At 60.4% G+C, this 24,140-nt stretch overlaps 1 protein-coding gene across 4 annotated transcripts; it reads left to right on the forward strand.

Moving 5' to 3' along the window:
• The first annotated feature begins 9,200 nt into the window (after nt 1-9,200).
• Nucleotides 9,201-18,902, forward strand: C6H15orf39 (chromosome 6 C15orf39 homolog). Of its 4 annotated transcripts, none has more exons than XR_003515922.2 (3): nt 9,201-9,369; nt 12,749-16,949; nt 17,470-17,558. XR_003515922.2 is itself a non-coding variant. In XM_027571951.2 (3 exons), the coding sequence occupies exons 2-3, from the start codon at nt 12,799-12,801 to the stop codon at nt 17,772-17,774; spliced, it is 2,958 nt and encodes a 985-aa protein (XP_027427752.2). In that variant the 5' UTR covers nt 9,201-9,369; nt 12,749-12,798; the 3' UTR covers nt 17,775-18,902. The 4 variants fall into 4 exon arrangements, 3 of the variants coding, with proteins under 3 accessions (XP_027427752.2, XP_027427755.2, XP_027427754.2); XM_027571951.2 differs by having other exon boundaries at nt 12,749-15,451; nt 17,470-18,902; XM_027571954.2 differs by having other exon boundaries at nt 12,749-15,503; nt 17,470-17,598.
• The last annotated feature ends 5,238 nt before the right edge of the window (nt 18,903-24,140 follow it).

Here is a 24,140-nt window from a genome sequence, read left to right on the forward strand (position 1 = left end):
GGGATAGGGATGGGGACAGAGCTGGGACTGGGAACCAGATGGGGGTGAAGATGGGCGGGGTGGGGCTGGGGGAGCCAGAGGCTTGAGAGCAGGAGGTTTTATTGGAAGGACTTCCCTGCCCCCTGCCCACCAGCAGTGAGCCTTTGCAGGGTATCTGCCTCTCCAGCCGCCAAGGGAGAGGCTCATGACTGACCACAGCCAGCCAGCAGCCCCAGGTGGCCCCAGCTTGGGGTGGGGCTAACTTCCTGCCTGGCTGGGTCCCCCGTGCCTTTCACACTGGTTACTCAGGCCTGACATGCACTCCTTCCCCCAGGCCTGAGCAATGGGACGCCCACTCCCCGGGCCAGGGCTGCTCTGAGTCTGGGGGAGGGAGACGAGATGTGGCTTCCCTTGCCGCTCACCCCCTGCACGGTGGCCTGGGTGCCACTGCCACCTGCCTCCCGGCCCCATAGCGCTATTGCTCACCCCATACCCAGCCTCTTATAATCCTCCCTGGCCCCTGGGGGCTGTTACTTTTATTGTCCCTGGGTTAGAGATGGGGAAACTGAGCTCAATCAGGGCACATCTCCACCTGCGCCTGGCCCTGGAGCCACTCTACCGTGCTGTGACCCCCACACACTGACAGCACCTCAGGACTTCCCACCTCCTTTTGTCTCTTGCAGGAGGCCTTCTCTGACCCCACAAGCCACAGGCCACCCTACCGCCACCCCACCCTCAGCTCCCTGATCGACCCCAGTGGGTTTTGCCTCCTTCCCTAGGGTAACTTGGGGACTTGGCTGTCCTCCTACCCTTCCCTGCTGCCCGCCCGTGTCCCTGATTATCTTAGCCAGCCATGGGTCCCGCATAAGCAGAGCTGGAGAGGAGGTGGGTGTGGGTGTGGATCCATGGGCCCAGGGATTGCTGGGAGAAGCCCTGTCCCACCTGGGGCTCCGCTGCCTCCCAGCCGCCCTACTCTAATCCCTGAGGGATTCTTCAGTTGGGTCCACTGCCCTGTGCGGGGGAAACCCATGCCTGTGAGTGCCAGGGGGCATCTGTAGGTGCAGGGAGACCCACAGTGGCCTTGCAGTCTGGCCCCTAAGCCTTCCTGAACTTGCCCTAGTCCTGGGCCCCTGAGGTCATGGAGACCTCCTGAAACCCCTTCCCAGGGGAGCTGTTCGAAGGCAGACAGGCCTGATGAGGTGCTAATTCCTGAGCTAATTGGAGCCCGTGTGAGCTACAGATGGCCTGGCTGCCAGGAGGTGGGGCCTGCAGGAGGGGAGGGGGCTGCCAGCGAGGGCAAGCAGAGAGGCCCAGGTCCGGAGCCGGCTGTGTTTGCTCAGGAACTGTTGACTCACTAGTGCTGACCAGCTGCTTTGAAATGCAGCCTGGTCCCCTCCATACCTTGGCCCTGCCTTTACCTCCACAGAAGGACTCGTGTTCTGAGGCCTATTTGTTTGAAAGGTTCTTCATGGAGCACTTTGCAGGGGCAGAGTGCTCTGCTCTGGGGAGTCCTCAAGGAGAAGGGAGGCCCACCACCCTGTCCTCGGGCCTCCAGGCCTGTCTTGGCCCAGGCAGACACCGGGTTGGGTGCCGTTGGAGGCTGCTTGTGAGAACAGTGGTGACATCACTGGGTCATCCTGGAGGGGTCTGGGTTCTCACCCCATGCTGGCCCCGACTCTTTCTGGACCTTGGCCCGGGCCTTGTCATGAGAACAGGCCTGTATGGCCTCCTGAGGGGGCCAGAGAGCCTGGGGAGATAGACTTGTGCCCGCTGACCACAGAAACCTCACAGATCAGGGATAAGATTGACCCACCAGAGAGAGGGCAGGGGAGTCAGAGGGCCATTTTGCTGCAACCAGAAAGGCAAACAAGTAGCACCCTCCTCCCTCCCACAGGTTCCCTGCTTCAGGGCCCCGCTGCACAGTGCAGTCGTTCTCAGCACCCTGGAGCTAGGGGGCACTCTGGTCACTTAGGGCCAGACCCCGGCCTCAGCAGGGCAGCGTGAGGCTGTTACTCACATCGGCCAACGAATCTCAGCAGACCCTAACTCTAGCCGGGGCTCCCCATGGCTCCTGACCGCACCCTGCATTCTCTCTGGTCTCCAAGCCTTTCTTAGGGCTGTTCACCCCACCAAGCATCCCCTCTCTTCTCCTTGCTACCTAGCTAGGTCCCCTCCACTCTGCCGGCTCTGAATCCCTATGCATCCCCAAACTGCTCCATGACCTCCGGCTTGACCCACACCGCCCCCCCAGCCTCTGCTCCCTGACACCCCTCACTGGGCCCAGGACCCACACTCACGTAATCGGGAGAGAGAGCTGGGAGGCTAATCCTCCCCAAACTGAAAGAGATGATGGATATGAAAGGTAGTAATACCGGCTTACTAACATGGTAACACTTGCTCCAATTTTATAAGTGCCTATTTCTGGGCCACACATTGTGTCTGGAACTTTCTGTCCCATCCTTCTTACGGCAACCCTCCAGGAGCTTTTCTTGTCTTCACTTTCTAGTGAGGAAACAGAGGCTCGGAGAGGCCACATAATTTATCCGAAATCACACAGCAACTAAGTGACACCCTGGCAACTCCCAAGTCATCCCCCTCACAACGAGAGGGGGGTTGTCATTATTTTTTTGCCAACCTGTTTCCTTCTTCCCCCTCCCTCCCTTCCTCCCTGCCTGTTAGCCTCTACCTGGTGAGTTTGCATCATTACTAGGGCCCCCGCAGGTCCAATTAGGGGGCCTCCCCAAGGGAGCTGACTGAGGCAATCCCTGCCCCAAGGGGGCCTCCCTGAGTCAAAGTTTTAATTAGCCCTCACTGCTCTTCCTGAAAAGTCTGACCTGCTCACGGCTACACCAGCCCAGCCTGGCTTTGCGGCAGGAGGCAGACCTGGCATCCAACCCAGTGGCACAGCGAAGCCACCCCAGGATGGCGAGGGGGCGTGCCTGGGCCCCTGTCCCACCACAGCTCCCCAGGTGTACCTCAGCATCACCTCATTTAATCCATTAAATGGATTAATAAATGGATTAAGTCACTTAATCCATTAAATGGATTAAATAAATGAAATGCACTAATATTTGTAGAGCCCTTAGACCACTGCCTGCTACCTAGCAAAGGGCTATAGGGGTATTAAGTTGAAAACACAAAGAGTGAGGGGCAGGGTGGGGCGCGAGGCTATTCTTGGACATGAAGATGGCACGTCCCCGGGTCACCTGGCAATGCTGGGTGGCCAGTGTGCGGGCCATCAGCATCTGTAACGTTTGCCCCCTTGTAATGTGGGAAGCTCGGGGCTTGGAGGAAGGGAATGAACAGGTGTGAAGAGGAGGCTACGTGCCAGGCACTGCTCTGAGCATCTTATATACTGCACACCGCATTATGAGACAGGGGCTAGCGTCCCATTCTATAGATGAGGCAACCGAGGCTCAGACAAGCAGTTAACATGTCCAGGGCCACACAACCACGGAGAGGCAGAGCAAGATTTAGACCCAGTGCAGACCCAGGGATTTAGGCCCTGTACCCTGGGAAATCTGACTCCTCATGTTCCCCGCATCAGGCCACAGGGTGGTGGTCCGTAAGGTCAACAGGCCACACCCCCAGTACCTAAAGACGGAAGCGTGCACCTCTCTGCTCCCACTCAGCTTCCCCCAACCTCCCAGAAACCTGAGGGCTCTGAGTATGGGTGTTGGTGTGGAGGGCCACGGAGGGCGGCTGGAGGCCCCTTTCCTGGGGCTGGGCTGTGAGTCTAAGCTGCTGTAACGACAAGGAGTTCTGAGTTTGCAGAGCTGAGGCACCATCCCCCAACCCCTCCCGGGAGCATGAGGCCTCCCGACCATGACCCTGGCCTCAGCCGGCCAGGCCACACGCCTCCCCTTCAGCAGCTGAGAGCCGTGCCAGCCCCAGCCAGAGCCAGCCCTCCTGACGCGGTTGCCTGGTAACCAGCCCTAAGTGACGGAAACCCCAGCAGGCCACTAACGAGGGGGCAGCGCCAACCACCTGGCCCAGACCCCACTGCCCCAGCGGCCTTAGGAAGGTTTCGATGGACAGTCCACCCTGCCTGCCCACGGTAGGAGGGGATGTGCTCTGGCACTGGGGGAGGGGGCCTGGGCAGGGCCAGGAGGAGTTGTGTTGGTGGCCCCCCAAGACCTTTAAACTGGGGAGCTGCAGGAGGTAACTCCCGATGGAGGCTGAAGGGAGGCGGGCACTGGGCAGGAGTCAGGGCTGTGGGTACAGCCCGCCCAGGCCCAAACCACCATCCTGGAAACAGCTGTGCTGCTCTGTCCAGGGCACAGAGGTGGGGGGAGGGGATCCCCAGAGAGAGGCCCTGGATGGGGAAAGGAAAGGAGGTGATTAGGGAGGCTGGCAGAGGTCCAGGCTTGGGCTAGGGGGAGCAGTCTGCTGCAACACCAAGGGGGAAATGCATCAGCCTCTCCTCTTTTCACTGAGCTCCCCCTCCTCCTCTCCTCACACCCCCAAGGCCAGGCTGGGGGCCTCTGAGGAGGGGGCTGCCCGCAGCTGGAAGCTCAGGTGGAGCTCAGCCAGGTGTTTTTCCCTTCTGGGTCTGGGGACGGAGAGGGAGAGGGAGAAGCACCGTCAAAACAAGAAGGGAGCTGGTGTGCAGACTGGACAGGCCTTCGGGAGACCTGGGTTCAAGGCTCACCTGCCCCAGACCCTGGGCACGTGGCTGCCCCTCTCCGGGCCTCAGTGTTTCCATGTTGAAATGGGCGCTGGCAGCAGGCTGCTGCTGGTCCGAGGTTTGGTGTCACGGGTCCTGAGAGGCTGAGGGGGGGGGGTGCAGGGGCTTTAGGGTAGCTTTTGGCAGTAGAGGCTCCCTTCAGACACTCATCTCTGGGCCCAGGCAGCTTTTTGTACCCTTCTTCCCTCTCAGATGAACAGAGTCCTCCTTTGCCATTAATCCTTCACTCCCTAACCACCTCCACCCTGTGCTGGGCAGACCCAGGCCCTGCCCTGGAAGAGGTCCGTCCCCAGTCTAGCAGGGGAGCCGGGCTGGTAACCCGGCCACGTTAGCACAGGGAGCTGTGGCCAGGCTAACGGGCTAATGCGAAGGGGAGTTTGGAATGCTATGAGGCTCCAGAAGAGGTGACCAAACCCAGCCTAGAGCTTTGGAAGGCTTCCTGGAGGAGTGGGTCTAACTTGAAGACAGGTTAGCAAAGAAAGAGCTGGACAAGCAGCAGAGGCCAGGGCTCTCAGCCAAGGAGAGCATACTCCAAATCACAGAGGTAATGCCCCAGCAAGGACCTCGGGCTGGCGCTGGGGGCTAGAGTGGCAGGCGGTTGGAGAGGGCCGGTCAGGAGGCAGGCAGAAGCCTGACTGGGAAATTGGATCTTGAGGGTACTGGGGAGCCATGGGAGGCTCCCAGCCAGGGAGGGGAGGGATTACAGGGTCAGATGTAGGCATTAGAAAGACCTCTCTGGAGGTAGGAAGGTAATGTTTCCCACTGCTTCCAGCACTGGGCCAGACAGAGCCAGTGGCTGGGCTCTGGCATAGGCAGAATGGGGGACGCTACACTGACTCAAGGTTCAGTACCCTATTCCTCAGGCCTCTCTTGGGCAGCCCATCCCTACACAACCACACATCACCCCAAAATGCCATGGTCTGTTTCATACCTGTCTCTTTCACTGCACTGGGAGACAGTACTAGAAGGAAGGATGGGAAGGATGGTTAATCCACCCTGGCTGTTAATTAATCAGAGTGCTCCCCATTCCCCTGCACCAAGGTCCCCAAATTATTGTGTGTGGGCTTCTTTCTAGCCAGTAGGCTGGCAGGCACCGTCCTCCAGAGGAGCCCAGTGAAAGCCCATCTCCCTTTCTTGGTCTCGGGGATCCCCCATTGAGAGACTCTGATTTCCTCTGGAGACAGAGCGGGGCTCCTCCAGAGTCTGGGGGCTTCTCACTCCCTGCCTGCCTGGCAGAACGGCAGGTCACTGCCTGCCTGGCCCTCCCCACAGAAGGAAGCTCTGGTTTGCCTGCACATCTTTGGGAGGTGGCTGACTTCACCCTGATGAGATCCCATGGCCCTGACCCTCGTGCCAGGCCCCGTCCAACCTACGCTCTCTAAGCTACTGTGAATCCAGGCTGACGGCCCCTGGTTCAGCCCAGCCCTCAGGCTTTGTGTGCTTGAGTGGTAGAGAGTTCCTGACCACCAACTCTACCAGAACCTTCTCTCCAAATAGTTTGGGGTCACACAGTTCTTTGCGGGGAGTCCCAGCTCCTCCAATTCTTGGCTCTGTGGGCGAGCCACTTCTCCCCACCCGCCCCTTCCTCTAGAGCTACCACCGGTTAAGGTCTTACTATAAAGCAAGCTGTGAACTCACTGGATCTGCATGAGACCTGTGGTATGTTCTCATTATGCCCATTTTTCTGATGAGCAAACTCAGAGGTTAAGGGGCTGCCTTAAGGTCAACACAGCTCAGTAAGTCAAACCTCAGTTTGCCTGTTTCTCAAACCCTGGCCTCATATGGTTGTTGTAAGAATTAAGTGAGATGTCTATTAAGTGATTGGCCCAGGGCCATGCTCCAAGTAGGAGCTCCTGGCCTGGCCCCCCCCCACCCCTCCACCCCCACTGAGCTATTCCTCTGCTGAGTGGGAGTAGGGAAGGGAGGAGGAAGCAGAAAGGGCAAAGTGTTGCGACAGCTGTCCGAGGGCCTCCCTGGAGGATGCAATGTGTATAGCTGGGTCTGGAAGGATGGGAGAGAGCCTTGCTGTGTGTCTCAAGGAAAGGTGCCACGCTTCTCTGGTTCACTGCCTATACTGTGGCTGCCAGCGCCACATCTCCCTCCTCTGGGCCGAGAAGAAGCTCCTGGGAGGCAGGAAAGAGATTTGTAAATAGCAAGTGTGGCCTCATGAGAGGGAACGACATTATTAATAACTGTAGGTCCAGCTGAGGTTGGGGGAGCTGACCTTTTACCTCACCTTCCCAGAGAGCCAGGGGGGGTAATCAGTGTCTGGGGTGGGGTAGAGGAGCGCAGAGTCGGTGTGGCAGGGTGGGGGGAGTGTGAAACCTCCCTTCCAGGCTTTTCTATGCTACTTTTCTTTGTTAACCCCACCCAGGAAGCCCACAGAAGGACAGACTGCTCCCTTCTCTGCTTTTGTTAACACTGTCCCATCCAGCCATGTTACCATTTCTCCTCTTCAAGAGCACCTCCTAATAAACCCTCGGGGGCTCCCAAGGCACTCACCTCAGATCCATCAGCCTCCTTCATCTGACAGACCAGACGCCTGAGAGCCACTTTTCTTCGGCTCTGCACATACATGACCCTCGGGGTAGAGAAGAAAAGGACAAAGTCAGGGCCTTCGGGGGCTCACAGCTGACACCCTACAGAGCTTTTTATCATTTACAAGCAATTTCCCACACGGTTTTGTGCAACACTCACCTCAGTCTGTGAGGCAGGTCTCACGGTTCCCATTCTGCAGAGGAGGAAATTGAAGCTCAGAAAGTTACAAAGGGCTCCCAAGTTCCCCTTTCTTTTGTAGTGCAAGGTATGTCGAAAAGGAATGGGCATGATTAAGGTGGCTGCCGTCTTTGTTAAGTGTCCCTCAATTAAGGCAAGACTCAGAGTGGGGCCGCAGAATCTTAACTGGCCCCTAGGGTCTCCCCAGGCTTATCCTGGCCTGGGGGGGGGTCCCACTCAGGCTCAGAGAGATTGGAGAGAACACCAGGTGATCTGAGCACACAACCTGAGAGTCCTAGGCCCTAAGAATTGAAAATACTGCCCTCCTCCCACCACCCCTGCCCCCCAACAGTGCAAAGGTGGGAGAATGGGTGTTGTGCTAAAGAACGGTGAGCGGGAGGGAGGGCAGAGTGGTGAGGAGCAAGAGTAGGGACGAATAGCCTGTGAACTGAGGCTTGGCCATGACCCCCAGTTGTCACCCACAGGTGTACTTTCCTGATGTGAAGGTGTGGGAGCTAGGAGATCTGAGTTTTTATTCCAGCCTGCTGTGTAACCCTGGGAAAGCCCCAAACCTCTCTGAGTCTCTGCTCCTCAGATCTCTCCAGACTCTCAGGACCCTCCAGCTCTCAACTGATACTCGCTCCCCTCCCCCTAAGTGACCTCCACTTCCTCTTCCTTTTCTTACCTGCAGTGTCCAGCCCCTCCTCCTCACCTCCAGCTGCTTCCTGACTCTGGGAACCTATGGCCTCAGGCCTCCTCTGCCCTCTGACTCAGGCAGCCCTGACCTTTGGGATCTGAGCCGGTGGCCTGGGTGGTTTTGCCCCATGAACTTGCTCTGACCTTTGGCATGGCCACCTGCCTCCCCCCTCCTCCACTGCACACACCTGTCCCTAGTCCCTGGGCAGCCCAGGAACTGTGAGGGACCAGGTTTCTTTAGAGAAGATAGCAGCCTCCCATCCGAGTACTAACCAGGCCGGACCCTTGAGAAGATAGCAGCATCGAGGGGCTTCACATCCAAAATTAGATGGCCCAGGGAGTCAGGGCAAATGGAGACAGCCCATCCACCCCTCCAGCCCCTTTCTCTGCAACATACCATTCCTGGCTGGGAACGCTCCATCCCATCCCACCTCCCAAGCTTCACATGTTCAGGCCTATCTTAGTGAGGGAGGTTTGCCAAAGAGGTTGATGAGGTACCCACTGAGGCCACTTAGCAACCGCAAGCACCTTCATTCCTGGCCCACTACAGTGATGGAGAAATCACCCCTTCCTCACCTACACGTAGTGCCCTAACAGGGATTGAGACACATTTGTCTGGAATCTCCCCTCAGTGGCTGCACTGAGATGTGGGGACAGACTCAGGAGCCCTTCTTCAGCTCCCTAATGCAACTAGTACTGGCCAAGGGAGCCAGAACACCTACTGTGTGCCAGACATCTTAATACAACCTTTTCTAAGCCTTTACACCACCACCACTAGGATAGAATTCCACTTTTACTAAAATAAGGAAACTGAAGCCCAACAAGGTCAAGAGGCATGCACGAGGCCACGTAGCTAGAAAGTGGCAACGAATGAATGATCTAACGGAGTGACTGAATGAAGGCGTGTGCTGCGCGCGCTGAGCAGCGGCTCGGGGAATGCGATGGGTACAGACAGTGCACAGCACGCGCGGCCGGGTTCTCGTACAGCTGGCCGCCGCAGGCCCTCCGCACCCCCGCGCCCAGGGGATCGCGGGCTCCCAGAGGCGCGGCCCGGCTCAGCCTGCACCGCGCGGGCCGCCCCGCCCCCGCCCCGCCCCCAGCCCGCCCAGCCAGGGACCGCAGACGGCGCCCAGCGGCGGCGCGAACGGCCGCGAGGAGGGTGTCTCCGCGCTCGGTGCTCACCGCGACTTCCCGTGCAGGGCCCGGCTGGACAAGGACCTGCGGCCTCTACGGGGCTGGAGGATGCGGCCGCGGCCCCCGGCAGCAGCAGCGGGAAGCCCGGCGCCTTGCAGGTAGGAGCTCGTCGGCTCGGCGCGGAAAGTTGGGCCGAGTTTGCGGGCGGCGCGCGGAGAAGGGGCGGGTGGCGCTGCCCCAGGGCGCCCCTACCGGTCGGCCGCGGCATGGAGCGCGCCGGGCCTGGGCCGAGGTGCTGCCGCTCCTGGCTGCGGCGGGCCCCGGGCGGGCGGGCTGCGGGGCAGGGGGCGCGCGGCTGCTCCGACTTTCCCCGGACTTCGAGACCCCCGGGGCCTGGGAGCGCCCCGCAGCGCCGGCGAGGCTCTGGCGCCGGATCCGGAGAGGGGCTGGCGAGGAGCAGCTCCCGCTGAGCCCTCGGGCCTCCCAGGGGGCCCCGCTCACATGGACTGCCGGGGCGGAGACGTGGGGGCGGCGGGGGGCTGGGCCTGGGGTGGGGGGCCGCGGGAGCTGAGGCGCCGCGGGGCCCTGGACGCGCCCTACTGGGACGGGACGGCCCTGCGGTTTCCTCGCTACGGCTTGACTCACCCTCTGGCCGCAGCCCAGGCTGGCGGGATCGCCCCGAGGCGGTGGCTGCCCGGACACTGCGGCCGGGCCGCCCCTTGCTCCTGTCCTCCCTCCAGTCTTTGGGTGTCGGCCCTCGGGGCTGGGTGCGCGGGCCTTCCAGTGTGCACACGTGTGCGGGGCCCAAGCGAGGGGAGAACGCAGTTCTGGAGGGGCGTGTGTGCAGATGTGGGCCATGCACGTACTTGCAGGCACGGGTTTGCATGCGTGGCTGCGGCCTATGTATCAGCCTGCTGGGGTGCACGTGCGCCCCAGCGCCAACGGACAGAGCATGGGGACACCCGGAAGCCCGCGGGGTCAGGCGCGGCGGCAGCCCCAAAGCCAGGTTGGCGGAGGGCCCCAGGCACCACGGTTATGGGCGGGGCAGGTAGAGGAAAGGTGGTGGAGGCCGATCCTGCGACCCTTTCCCCTCCAATGGAGCCTAGGCTGCGCCGGGTTCTGTAGGGCCCAGAGCTGCAGCTGGGGGAGGTGTGAGGACGCCGGAGGGGTCCTGATTCAGCCCTCTAGGGGAGGCCAGATGCCAGGCCCTAGCCCGGCAGTATCGCTCTCTTCTTCCTGGTCTTTCCCAACTCCCAACGTCCCTGGCCTTCCGGAGAGCCGCTAAGAGATGGAAGAGCTGTTTGTTTCCCCTGATGCTTAGGGCAGGGATGGCACAGTGGCGGTGGGCTCTTTTTCTGGACCCTGCCCTGGGCCCTGGCCGAGGTTGGTCCTCCCAGTCCAGCTCCCAGTCCAGCTCCAACCTCAGCCAGCAAAACAGCTTGGTGGCCCAAAGGGTGATGTGACCTGGCTCCCTGGGGTCCTGTCGTCCTGTCCTTCTCCAAGCAATTGCTTGCCTCCTCCGTGGTGTGTGTGTGTGTGTGTGTGTGTGTGTGTGTGTGTGTGTGTGTGTGTGTGTGTGTGTGTGTGTGTGTGTGAAGGAGGCACCTACATTTTGGCTACTGGCTTGAGTGGAGAGGGGCCTCCGTCAAGGGAGTGTACACTGGGTTCTTTCTACTGGCTGGAGGTAAGGGCAGCCCTGTACCTTTCATAGTCCTGTGCTGACTCCCTAGAGCCCCATCTCTCCCTCAAAGACCCCTGAGGGTCCCGGTGGCTTCACTTCTGTTGGCTAGGTCCCAGGGTGGAGGGGGAGGCTGTCTCAGGAAGTCTCCAGGGCACAGGGCTCGCAATGGGCAGAGCCCAGGAGAGAAAGACTCCTGGGGTTGGGGTGGGTGTGGAGCAGGCTCCAAGGGGCATGTGGGGGAGGTGAGACCAGAGCCAGTACTTAATTAAACCAGAGCTCCCCGTGGTAGTGTGAGGTGGGAGGCTTAGCACCCCCAAAACCAGACAACTGCTTGCAAGGTTGCTGTGCCACAGGTTGGGGCTTTCGGTCTGGGATGCAGATCTCCGTCATAGAGCATTGCTATCAATACTGTTACCCTGATGCCCCTTCTGGTCTTCTAGGGACACCCCTTCCCTAGGCTGGCCTCAGGTGTCGGATTCTGGCCAGGAGATGAGCCAACTTTTTCAGAGTGCTGCCTGGCTTTCGTGGTGCAGTTAGGCTGGGATGGGAGTGGGCATTGGCCCTCATACTGCCCTTGGCTTTTCTTGTCCCCAAGATGTGATGGTCTCCTTCTGAGCCTGTGGTTGTCATTGGCCACCAGCCAGAAGGGAGGAGAGGGCTGGGAGAGGGGGCTGGTTATAGCTTGCACCTGATGCATGGCCTAATCATAGCGAGAGGGAGCCGATTCATCCTGTCTAAGCCACCTGAGGGTTTCAGGGAACAGGGTGCTAGGGGAGGTGGAGGAAGGGTGATGTGGCCCGAGAAGCCTGGCCTCGGATGACCCTTCACGGGTCATTGGGTACATGCTGCCCTGAGGAAACCCGTACTTGACCTCTCTGGGCCTGGGTCCCAATCCTTGCTTTTCCTTGCTTCAGGGCCTTAGTCTTGCTGTCGCATTCAGTATTTCTGTCAGTGCAGTGGGGGTAGAAGCCCGCTAGCTTTCTGTGGTCCCTGGGGACTCCCTCCCTGGACACTCACATCCTCCCATCTCCCCACCTGCTTGTCCCTGGGGCTGTGCTGCCCTCATATGCCTTGGAATAGCCAACTGCAGCTGAGGGCCCGGGATGCACAACAGGCTCTCCTCCTGGACACTTGGGGACCTTCCTGCTGGTGCCACAGCACCATCTACTGGACAGCCTCGGCTCTCCTGCTGAGGGCCGGGCCCCTACAGAGCTACGCTGCCCACCACTTCTCCTGGGGGAGTAGCCCTACCCTACGGAACCAAGCCCAGTATCTGTGTTGCTTTGGGCCTAGGGACCTGGGTTCCAGGCTTGGCTCTGCCATTTTTGATGAGTTTGGCCAGTCAGAGAGTGAGCCCTAAAGAGTGTCTCAGGAAATACGAATCCATAGACAATGTCCAGTTCCACATCTTGGCTGCAGCAACTAGTCATCTTGAGATCCCTATGGCATCTGGAATAAGAGCTGTAGTGGGGGGTAGGAAGCCTGTCTCTTGTCCCATCTCCTTTATCAGGGACTTTGGGATGAATGGGTCTCCTCATCTGTATATGGGGAACAGGGGTAGCCAAGCGAATGGATCTGCAGACTGTACCCTGAAAGTCTGAAACCCCAGGAAAGGGGTCTTGGGAGTCATGTGGAGAGAAGCTGAACAGAAGGGGCTCCTGGAATGGGGGTGGGAGGTATACGTTGGCAGCCTCTGTGTTGTGTGACTCATGCATTCAGTCATTCATGGTCTCTATCAAGCATCTGCTAGGTGCCAAGTTCTTAGGTGTGGCGGTGAGCCAGTGAGAGGAACAGCCCTCGACTGCTTGCCTGCAGCCTGTTCTGACAGCCCGTACCTTTCTCCTTCTCTCTCCCAGGTCAGCAGTTGAGTAGCTGGGGCCCCTGAGGGCTTGAAGCCTTCACAGTGATGGCGGAGAAGCGGCCACTGGGGACCCTGGGGCCTGTGATGTATGGCAAGCTGCCCCGCCTAGAGGCAGACTCCGGGCCCGGGCACAGCCTGCCCCCCTCTGCTGGTAACCAGGACCCCTGCAGCTACAAGGGTGCCTACTTCTCCTGCCCTATGGGGAGTGCTCCCAAGGCAGGGTCTGAGCGGTTGGCATCTTGGACCCCATATCCACCCTTGTACCCTACCAGCGTGGCAGGACCCCCTCTTCGGACGGACAGCCTGTTGACCAGCTGCCTGCTCCACCGCTCACCAGCAGAAAGCTCTGAGAAGGTGCAGGACCCTGGTCCTGTTGAGCTCCTGCCCCTCGGTCCCCAGTCTCATTCCTACCCAGGCCCACCGTTGGCGGCACCCAAACCTGTCTACCGGAACCCTCTGTGTTATGGGCTCTCGACTTGCCTGGGGGATGGGGCAGCGAAGAGGCCACTGGACGTTGATTGGACGATGATGACTGGACCCCTCTTAACCCCGGCTGACCCATCTTGTTCTCTGACCCCAACTCCTGGCAAGGGCCCATCCCTAGATGGCACCTTCTTGCGTGGGGTGCCAGCTGGCAAAAATTCAGTAAGCTTCTCCCCGTGCCAGGCATTTCTGGAGAAGTATCGGACCATCCACAGCACAGGCTTCCTGGCCTCCAAGTATGCAGGTCCTTACTCTGGGGATCCCAAGCAGGCATTGTCCGATGGACCCCCCAGTCCTTGGACCCAGCTGGCCCAACCCCTGGGGCCAGCCTGCCAGGATACAGTGCCTACCCCCTACCCGCTCCCTCACCCTCCACAGGCTCTGCCTTGCCCAACAGCCTGTCGCCACCCAGAGAAGCAGGGCAGCTATAGCTCAGTGCTTCCGCTACAGCCTGTGGGAGCCCACAAGGGGGCTGGGTACCCAGCTGGTGGGCTGAGCAGCCCCTACCTGAGGCAGCAGGCCGCCCAGGCACCCTATATGCCCGCAGTGGGCCTGGATACTTTTTCCTACCCCTCTGCCCCACTCCCAGCACCCTCACCAGGCCTCAAGCTGGAGCCACCTCTTGCTCCCCGGTGCCCACTGGACTTTGCTGCCCCCCAGACACTGGGCTTTCCTTACGCCCGTGATGACCTCACTCTCTGTGGAGCATCCCCAGGGCTTGGAGGGACGCCACCTTCCCAAAACAATGTACAGGCTGTGCCGCAGCCCAGTGCCTTCCAGCGAGCATGCCAGCCCCTACCCGTCAGCCAGCCCTGCCCAGAGCCCGGGAGGCCTGCAGAGGAGAAGATGTGGCTGCCCAGCTGCAGGAAAGAGCAGCTCCGGCCCCAGCTCGGTGAGCACCCCGGAGCACCCATTGTCATTGGAGATAGCCCGGTTCCACGCACCCCTCCGGCGCTCCCGCCCTGCGCCCGGGAGTGCCAGTCTCTTGCGCCAAACGAGGGCGCGCTGCCGCCCAGCTCTCCACCCATGCCGATTATCGACAATGTCTTCAGCCTGGCCCCCTACCGGGACTATCTGGACGTTCCGGCACCCAAGGACACAGCTGAGCCTGAGCCAGTCCCAGCCCCCGGTGAGAGCCCTGCCAAAGACTGGGGGGGGGGCCTGCCTGCCCGGGATGCCCTTTCGAAGGCTCACTGCTCACTTAGAGAGGAGGTAGCCCTGGACTTAAGTGTGAAGAAGCCTGTGGCAGAGGCTCCCATCAGGGTTCCTAGTCCTGCGGTGCGTGCCAAGCCCACGGCAGCCCTGGATGCACCAGCTGTGGGGAACACAGTCTCGGATCTGCCAGACCTGGAAAAGATGGTCTCGGAGGCACCGGGGCTGCCTGGGGTACCGGCGACCACCGAGGCCGCCCCGCGGACCAACTTCCACAGCTCCGTGGCCTTCATGTTCCGAAAATTCAAGATCCTCCGGCCAGCACCCTTGGCTGCAGCCACGGCCCCATCGGCGCCCACCCCTGCCCCTGCGTCTGCCCAGCCTGTACCAACCCCCACATCCGTGCCCCTTGGTCTCCAGATTCTCACACAGCCCTTGCCTGTGGCCTGCTTCAATCTGGCGCTGCCCAGCCCTCCAGCCGTAGCCATGGCCTCCCCAACCCTGGCCCCGGCCCCATCACCTGCCCCGGCCCAGGCTCCGGCTCCAGCTTCTACCCCCGCGGCGGCGGACTCTCCAGAGCAACACTTCACAGGACTGCACGCTTCCCTGTGCGATGCCATCTCGGGCTCAGTGGCACACTCCCCGCCCGAGAAGCTGCGTGAGTGGCTCGAGACGGCCGGGCCTTGGGGCCGGGCGGCGTGGCAGGACTGCCAGGCTGTGCAGGGGCTGCTGGGCAAGCTGCTGTCGCAGCTGCAGAGCTTCGTGTGCACACAGCAGTGCCCCTTCCCCCATGTGGTGCGGGCCGGGGCCATCTTCGTGCCCATCCACCTGGTGAAGGAGCGGCTCTTCCCACGGCTGCCTCCCGCCTCCGTGGACCACGTGCTGCAGGAGCACCGCGTGGAGCTGCGGCCCACCACGCTGTCCGAGGAGCGGGCGCTGCGCGAGCGGGCCCTGCACGGCTGCACGTCACGCATGCTCAAGTTGCTGGCGCTGCGCCAGCTGCCCGACATCTACCCCGACCTGCTGGGCCTGCAGTGGCGTGACTGCGTCCGCCGCCAGCTGGGTGAGCATGGGGCAGCCCCAGTGGCCACCGGAGCTGTGTGAACGAGTGACAGGTGTGTGGGCTGTGTGAGTGGTCGCAGCCAGGGCTGACGGACGCTTGGGCCTCGGAAGGCACGGGGAGGCCCAAGAACTCGTGCTGGGGAGGGTGCTGGCCATCCTGGGGAGGCCCTGTGGACCCCCCCCCGGCATTCCTCCTCACCTGGGTACCACCGAGGGCCTTCACAGCGTCTGCTGCAAGCCTCTGAGCGGGCCCGCTGCTCTGTCCCTCTGGAAACTTCTTGACCTCCTCCGATGCCGCCGCTTCCCGGCTTCCCTCCTCCTCTGCTGTGCCTTCTCTGGCCTCGGTGCAGACTTCTCTGGGTTCTGTGGCTCTGACGAGGCCCTGTTCTCTATCTGAGGTCTCTTCCCCCTGTGTCTGTGTCCCACCCAGTGTCCCTTCTTCTGAGCTTGAGCCCCAAATTACTGAATGCATGCTGGCCCTTTGCACCTGGTATCTCTCTGACCCTTAACTCCTTCCAGACCCACACTCCTGAGATTTCCCCTAAGCCCTCTGCCCTCCCCCCACTGCCTTCTCCACCTCAGTCAATGGCACCTGATTCCCGAAAGCGGGGACTTCTCCCCCCAAACACGGCTGCCTTTTGAATGTGCAGTGTTTCGGTCCTCCCAGTATTTATATTCACGGAAGTGCACCTGTAAGTCGGAGCGATGTTTTGTCGTTTGCTTTTCTCTTACTAAATGACATCTTGTGCATATTGTTCTCCAGCTTGCTCTTTTTATGTTCTGGAGCATCATGTGCAGTGGTTCAGGTCGCTTGGCCCTGCTCTGGGCAGCTGCTGCGGGGTCACGTGCTGTGTGTACTCATTTCTTCGGCCAGGACTTTGGTGATGGTGCCAGGTGGTGCCCCTTGTGGCCTCTCCTGCATCAGGACACCTGGCACATTGAGGCCTGAGGCCTGTGACCCGCTCTGTAGTCTTTCCTTGCTGCTCTGCCATCCTGCCAGCAGGCTTCTGTCTGGGCTGTGTCTCCACAGGAACAGTTTAGTTTCTCGTCATCCTGGCAGCCTTGCCCTGGGCTCTTACCTCGTCCTGGCTCCATGTCAGGGTGGGGAGCACACCCGAGGCAGTGAGGCACAGATGGGGAGCTTGGTGTCTGGGTGATCAGCAATGCTGACCCCAGAGCACTTAAGAGGTTGGAGCGTTTGCCCTAATGGGTGCTAAGAAAACACAAGTGGGAGTGTTGCTGAGCGGGGTGGGGGGTGTGTATCATGCATGGCTCAGAGGCTCCAGCCCTGTCCTCTCCCTGGACAGTCGGGCTGTGGGGCCCAGAGAGGACAGGGCCGTATTTCCCGGGCTGCCGGCTGGGTGCTGGGGCCCGGGTGCCCCACAGTCCCCTCCTGCCCTGAGCCTGCAAGGGTCTGGGGCCTAGTGCAGAACTGATTGGGAGCCAGCTCCTTCCTGCTGCAGGCTGGATTTGGCACCCCAGTCCCCACTCCCTGAGCTGTGAGTCCTCCCCTGACCCTGGTGGGGGGGGTCCACCCTTCCACGGGTGTCCATGTTCTCCCTGACAGCCTCCCTTGCCAGTAGGTGTGCTCTTGGTCAGAAGCCCCCTCCTGCTCCCTCTGCTGCTTCCTCCACTCCTGGGCTCTGGGGTGGTCTGGTAGAAGGATGCTACACTTACGTGTAGCAGGGCTCTCTCTCTCTCCATGCCTCAGTTTCCCTGCTTATACAGCCAGTGGTTCCTGGCCTATTGGCCCCTTTCCTTTTGTTCTTGCACCAGACACTTCGCCTGAGCGGTACCGTCATCTAATAGAGCTCTGGCATCACCTGGGGAGAAGCATACTCTTCGGCTTGATGGTCTGGCCTCTAGCACACATGGGGAAAGGTCATAATGGCCGTGACCTTGCCGGGGCCTTCCAGGCCTGAGACAGAGCGGAACCACTGGTCTAGGTGGCTTTGGAGGCCAGGAGATGGGGCCTGAGGGTGCTGGGGTCTGCGGCCTGACTGTGTGTTCATTTTCCAGGTGACTTTGACACTGAGGCTGGATCTGTGCCCTCCTCAGAACCCACCATGGCCAGAGATGAGCCGGAGAGCCTAGCCCTGGCTTGGAAGTCACCTGTCCCCAAGGCCAGGAAGCCAGGGAGGAAGCCACCAACCCCTGGCCCAGAGAAAGGGGCAGCTGCTGGGGAAGGGTCCCACGGTACCTCCCCTGCCCCTGCCGCCAGCACCAGCCCCCCTGGCCCCACGCTAAGGGCCCGCTTCCGCAGCTTGCTGGAAACTGCCTGGCTCAGTGGCCTGGCACTACCTACTTGGGGCCACAAGGCCTGAGGGCTGGAGCGGCCCGTGCCTCACCCACAGGTGCTGGGTGGCCAGAGCCATCGCTGTAGCGCTGGTGGCTGTTTGGGGGTCACTGAACCCTTACCTTTTGTAAGGCCAGCTGCCCAGGGCTAGGAGTGGACATGCCCTTGGGGCTTCTGCTCTTGCTGCCCGCCCCCCCCCGCTCCCCCCGCTGGGCTGAGAGCCTCCAAACTTTTAACTTGCGGAGCTTTATTATTAGAAAGGACTACTTCCTGTTTCTTCTTTAGAGAAAACGTGTGGGCTTTGGAGCTCAACAGACTTGGGCTTGAATTCTAGCTCCTGTGTTCCTTGCTGTGTAACCAGGCAAGTCACTTCCTTCCTTGAGCCCTCAGTTCCCCGTTTGTAAGATAGGACAACGCAGCCTACCTCACAGGGTTGTTGTGGGGGTGATGTCTGACACACACCCATTAAGGTTTGCTCTCTGCTTCCTCCCCAGGACAGGGGCCTAGCTCCCAGCCAGAGCCTGGAATAGGAGGCTAAGGCAAGCAGAACCTTCTAGAAAGTCTTCGTGTGTCATAGGATTTGGTTATTTTAGGGTGGTACGGTGTACAGTGTGTATGACTTACACTTTTCTAGAGTCATTTCCCAGGAAAGCCTGGGGCTATGCCCCAGTGTCTGGGGTTGGGCCCTGACCCCCAGCCTGGAGCTCCCTGGGGGAGCCTGCCCCTTCTCTCCTTCACTACAGGGGGTACCTGGATACGGCCTGGGGCTGACATCCTTGTTCTGGGCCTGCTGCTCTCAACTCTGGGAGGCCCCAGGCCTGTCCTGAATTGACACCAGTGACTTCCCTGAGCTGCCGCCTCCACCCGGTGTTATCTTCCCGAGAAAGTTCGCTAGAAGCCGAGCAGCTACAGGGACTCAGGGACTAGACAAGACAGGCTGAATGACAGCTCAATCCTGGGAGGTCTCCGAAGATGTAGACTAGGGACCCTGGCACTCCCTAAGCCAGAGCCCCTGTCAGGCCTGCTATGAGTTACCTCCTTGCAGAGTGCTAAACTGAGCCAGAGGCTGGTGAGCTGGGCCCTTGACCTAGCTAAGGTTTGTAAGAAGGCTGTGGGCCCTGGAGGCAGGCCATTAAACATTAAAGCATTTGGGTTGTTTTTGGACCTGAAGCCTGGCTATGTTTTTTTTGGGGGGGGGGGTGTCACAGGTTTAATAGGCCATCATGTAGTCCTTAGCAGCTCTCCCTGTTCCCAGCCCAGAAGGTGCCGAGGCTCTCTGGCCCCATTGTGCTGGCTACCTCTGGCCACGTGGGTCCTGGTCACCCGTCCACTGGGCAGCCATTGCCGTGCTCAAGGAAAGTCCTTTCCCTCCCGAGACCCTTGTGGGTCCTGGTGGTTGTTGGGTCTGTAGTGCACTGCCCCAGTGAGAAATGCTGGTCACCAACCCTAGCACTTGCCCATCTCCCAGCACCAAGGACATGCCCACCAATGTGTACCTAGAACAGTGCTGTCACCCTGTTCCCATGCTGGTGACTCCATCCCACGGAGGGACAGCTCCTCACCCCTTAGCTGGTATGGGGAGACACAGCACACCCTCCAGAGACCCTGCCTCTGCTGGGCTCTTCCTGCAAGAGGTTTGTTCTCAGGGCTGCTGAGGTGGCTTCCTGGTTTCCCACTCCCATCCAGACAGAGGGCCAGTCCGCTAGGACTGGTCAGACCTGCCGGTGTCAACCCTAGTCATCATGAGCCTTTTCTGAGTCCAGCTACAGTATCCCTCCTGGGCCTGCCAACAGCTGGAGCCTGGCTTTGCACTAGGCCCGGATGTGGAACGGCAGCCGCCATTGCTCCTGCTGCCGCCTCTCCAGGCCTGAGGAGTTCCCCGGCAACTCCGACATGTGGTCACCACAGTGACAGAACCCGGGGAAGTGTGCTGTGGAAGCTCGGGAGGGGCCAGTCCTAGCTTGGGGACAAGGAGGCGTCCTTGGATCCCAGAAGAGCTGCTGCTGGAAGTGGGCCTTGGAGGCAGGGAGGAAGAAGGTAGGCAAGGGTGAAGTGCACCCGGAGTACGGTGAACAGCATGTGAGGAGGCCTAGGGGAGTATCTGGAGAAGGAAAACACTCAGGTGCGGCTGGACTGCCAGGAAACGGGTGGGAATACGGCAGGCTTCTAGCACACCAGCCTGGAGGATAGGGGCTGTGGTGCGCGTGTTGCCCAGACGGCTGAAGTGCAGCCAGTCCGCTTCACTTGAGGCTACCTGAGCGGGGGGGCATAGATGGGGGACAACATGGGTGGAGTCGCTGAACCCCCAGGCCCTCTGCCACCCCGTTGACTTCATCCACCTCATTGCCAGAACCTTCAGGATTTGGCTTTGTTTCTTCTTTTTTTTTCTCTTCCTTTCCTTCCCTCCCTCCTTCCCTCCCTGCCATCTTCCTACACTTCGTTGCCACTTCTCACCAGCAGTCCCGGGTGGGCTCTGAGGCCTTGGCATAGGCAGAGCTGGCCAGCACCCAGGGGCATCTGTCTGTCCGCTCTGGCCCTGGAGGGCCTCCATGGTGCAGAGGCTGGGTTTCACTGGCCTGGACCTGGATCTTGCAGGGGGAGGTGGCTGCTCCCAGGGGACAACTCTGGCCTGGGAGCCCTCGTTGGGTGGGGCAGGGATGGAACTAACTAGGCTCCCGTCGGAGGGAGGCTGCTGTTGCCCCTCACAGGGGTTTTCACAAGGCCTGTTCCATGCTTCATTCAGGGTGTTGAGAGCTGAGGGTGTCGGTGGCCCCCGCCTTTCAGGGAAGCCAGAGCAGGCTCACTCTGCCTTGACTGAATGTGGCTCTTCACGCCTCACAGTCCCCCTGTAACCGTCCAAGTCGTCTGGGCTGGGCTGAGTTCAGGTAACTTCTCACACAGAATCATCTGGAAAATGTTTGCCCAGGCCCCACCAAGAATGGCCCTTGGCGGAGCCCAGAAAGCTGGGTTTGAATCCAGCTCCGACGGTGATTCTGGGTCAGGTGTTCAGGGATCCTTTTGAGTAATACAGACAACTCCCTTCCGGTTACAGATGGGGAAATGGGTCCCAGCACTTGCTGCTGGTCACATCGTTAGGGGCTGTGTCAAGACGCGGATCCAGTCCTGGGGGTTGTGGGCCAGCCGGGAGGCCAGGAACCTTCCGTACCTGCCTCTGCTTCACCACAATGGCCGAGTCCAGACCTGCTTGCCAGGCTTCTCTCCGCCTCAGGTGGCCTCACTAGGCGACATGAGAGTCTCTGGCCTAAGTTGATAAAAGGAGGGTGGCGCTCAGGTGAGCCTATGGCCTGAATGAGGCCCTGCCCCCTGAATGCCCTACTTGGCTCTCTGACCCAGTACAAAAGGCAGAGGAGTCCAACCCACTAGCTTTGCCACCAGGAGTTAAGCCTCAGGCCTTCAAGGTAAGTGATGCGGCAGCTTTGTCCCTTGAACCTGTGTCACAGGGGGAGGAAGAGCACAGGGCTCTGCCTGATGAGGGGATTATGAAGACCCCCTTGGTAACTTCCAGGTGCTTCCTGCCCTGCCTCGTTCTCACTAAGGGGGTTGGGGTGAATGGGCTGGGTCTCCCGAAACCCCCCCAGAGGAAATGGAGCAGGGCCCAACCCACCTGTCTGAACGTGCCTCTTTGGACCCCACGGTCGTGTCTCCAGCCCCTGGGCCACCCCCCGCCCAGCCTGCTGCTCCTTCCTCCCCAGCCCCAGCTGAGAAGGGCCACAGGGACACCCCCGTCGGGGGGCGCGGAGCCCTACTGCTGGCTCCTGTCCTGTGTGCTCTCCAGACCCCTTTCCTGGGTACCTCTCCCAGCCCAGCCTAGGGCAGCCCCTCCAGGCCCCAGGGCAGGGGTGGGTGTTGCAGACCCCCTCCTGTCCTGCCTCTAGCTGGACAGAAGCCCCTGGACTGGACTGAGGCTGGCAGGCCGGTGGGCTCTAGATACACTGTTGCTTCTGTGGGGCTCCTGAGCCTGGGTGCCCTAGCGGCTCCCCCCTCGGAGCCTGCTACACCAGTGCCGCTATCCACCCCACCCCCAGCCTCAGCCGGCCGGTCCCTGTGCCTCCAGCACCTCTGCCTCGGTCTTGGAGGGGCCCAACCCCCAGGCCTCTGTGTCTTCTTGGGGCCCTGAGAGCCTGGGCTCCTGGGAAGAGGGTGCCGAGCCCCTGAGTCCCTTGAAAGAACCTCAAGCGGCCCCTCCTGCGATTACTAGCCCCGCCAGGGGGTCCCTTGCTTCTTTTCTCCGCTAGCCACCAGATAAAATCATCCACAGACCGCTTCTCAGATGGTGGGGATGGGGACAGCAGGCTCCTCTCCTACCTATAGTTCAGAGCCTGGGACTCCAAGCTGGGCGGCTGCTTCTCAAACCCTATAAACCTCTCAGACCCGAGCACCCTGTCAGCAGAATGGGAGCCCTGGCCTGGGGCCCCTGGGCACAGACGCTAGGGGCTTCTGTCAGCCTCCGCCCTTCCTCCTGAAGCATCCTTACGCCTGGGCTCCCGTCCAGCGTGAGTGGGCAAGAGATCTCTGGAGAAAGCCCCTACTCAAAGAGGCCTGGGTCCCCAACAGACCTGGGCCCTGTCTGCCTTTCTGTGAGGCTTTGCACTCGCTGGTGTGGGAGAGCCAGGGTCGCCCTGTCCAGCCTTCACTGCCACCCCTTAGCTTGCCACCTGCTGGCGCTGAGGACACACCAGCTCTCCCCAGCGCTGTCCGCTACCACCCTGGCATCACCACATCAACAACGGCAAGGGTCCCCAGCCACTAAAGGACTGGTCCTCACCAGATCTGCCTGGTGCTTCCCTAACTCTGCCTTGCAGCTCAGCGGGTGTCCCAGGCCCCCAGCTTCTGGTAGCCCAGTCCTTTCCAGTTGTTGCCAGCTTGGAGCTGCCTTCTGGACCCGTGAGTGCTGTTCCATCTGGAGTTAGCTTAGACCCTTCTGGTCTCGCCGCCTCTGATCCCAAGCGCCTGGTCTGCCGGGACTGGTGAGGAGGCCTCTCCCAGCTCAGCCAATGCCATGCCGTGTACACCAGGCAGCAGGTAGCCCCGTTCCCTTGGGGACCCCAGACCCCTGCCGTGTGGGGCCTAAACCTCCAGCTGGGCCCATCCCTGCAGAGGAGGTGCTGAGGCTTCTGCAACACTTCCTCTCATGCTGGACTCCCTCCCACGGACCTCTCTAGATCCTGGTGCCATGGACCTGACACAGCCCAGGCCACCTTCCTCCTCACCATCAGGGGCTCTGTGTCCATCAAGGCCCCTGACTGCTGAGGGACCCACATGAAGGCTTCAGACCAGCCCAGACGCACAACCCCCTTTCTGACTGCTGGTCCTTCCACAGCCTGGACATTTGAGCCTCTGGGCAGAGGTTTAATGACTCCCGGGATGTTCCTGTCAAGCAGAAAAGCTACTTGGCACCAGGCCCTGGCTCTCTGGGCTGAGCTGGGCTGTGGGAGCGTCTCCGAGGCCACCTGGTCAGAGGGGCTCAGCCCTGAGCAACCAGTACTCAACAATTCCTGCCATGTTCCTATCAGATATTCCCACCTCAGGGACCCAGCTCTCTTACCTTGGCTGCTGGGTCCCCATCCCAGCTCACCCAGTGGTCATGGAGAGACCACCCCAGGAAGCCACAGCCAACTGGGAGGAGTGCCCGGTGTTTGCAGCCCCTTTTTATGGTGTCCACTTGGGCAGAAGGCGCTTTGGGTTCTGTGGGGAGACTATAGCTCCTCCTTTGCCAACCCCTGGGTGGGTGGGCTCCCAGCTCAGTAGGCTGCCCCAGAGGATGGGACTGTCTGTTCTGTTCAAGGTCCTAATGCCCTTCTAGTTTTGTGCCCTGCGGGGTGTATCTGGAGTACCTGGAGGCAGAGAAGCTGCCCATCACCTTGGTGATCCTGGGATCTACGCCCTGCTCATGAGGAAGGCTGAACCTGCTGAGTCCTGAAAGCAGGTGCAGCCCCTCCACCTTCCACAGCCTTTGAGTTGGGAGGGTGTTCCTAGAGGCATAGCGGATGGGAGCAGATCGGGAGGACAGGGCATCTCAACACCAAGGCGCCATAGGGTGTCCTCCCCAGGGGAAGCCCTGGGCTCCAGGGTAGGGACCTCTGAACCTGGCCCTTCCCCTGTGAGTCTCCTGGCTCCAAAAAAAAGAGTGCTTGTCCAAGGTCACCCTGGAGGGAGGGGCAGAGTGGGACATTGGCTCTTCCTCACTCAGATACAGCTTTCTGTCCCCTCCTTCTCCAGGTAGCAATAATCTGGGCAGCCTGTCCACTAAGATTTCACCTTCATTTACATCTGAAAGGGGTGGGAAGGAATAGGGGGCTGGGGGGTTCCCAGCCCTGCCTTCCCTGCCACCTCTTCTCCCATTGGGGACAGATGTCATCTGGGCTGCAGCATG

Source organism: Zalophus californianus, chromosome 6 (genome assembly GCF_009762305.2).
Source record: "Zalophus californianus isolate mZalCal1 chromosome 6, mZalCal1.pri.v2, whole genome shotgun sequence".
Taxonomy (NCBI): Eukaryota; Metazoa; Chordata; class Mammalia; order Carnivora; family Otariidae; genus Zalophus; species Zalophus californianus.

Coding starts and splice junctions, on each gene's coding strand:
- C6H15orf39 (XM_027571951.2), top strand. CDS start 12,799: ATGGCGGAGAAGCGGCCACTGGGGACCCTGGGGCCTGTGATGTATGGC. Junction 15,452..17,469: donor CTGCGTCCGCCGCCAGCTGG/GTGAGCATGGGG, acceptor TTCATTTTCCAG/GTGACTTTGACACTGAGGCT.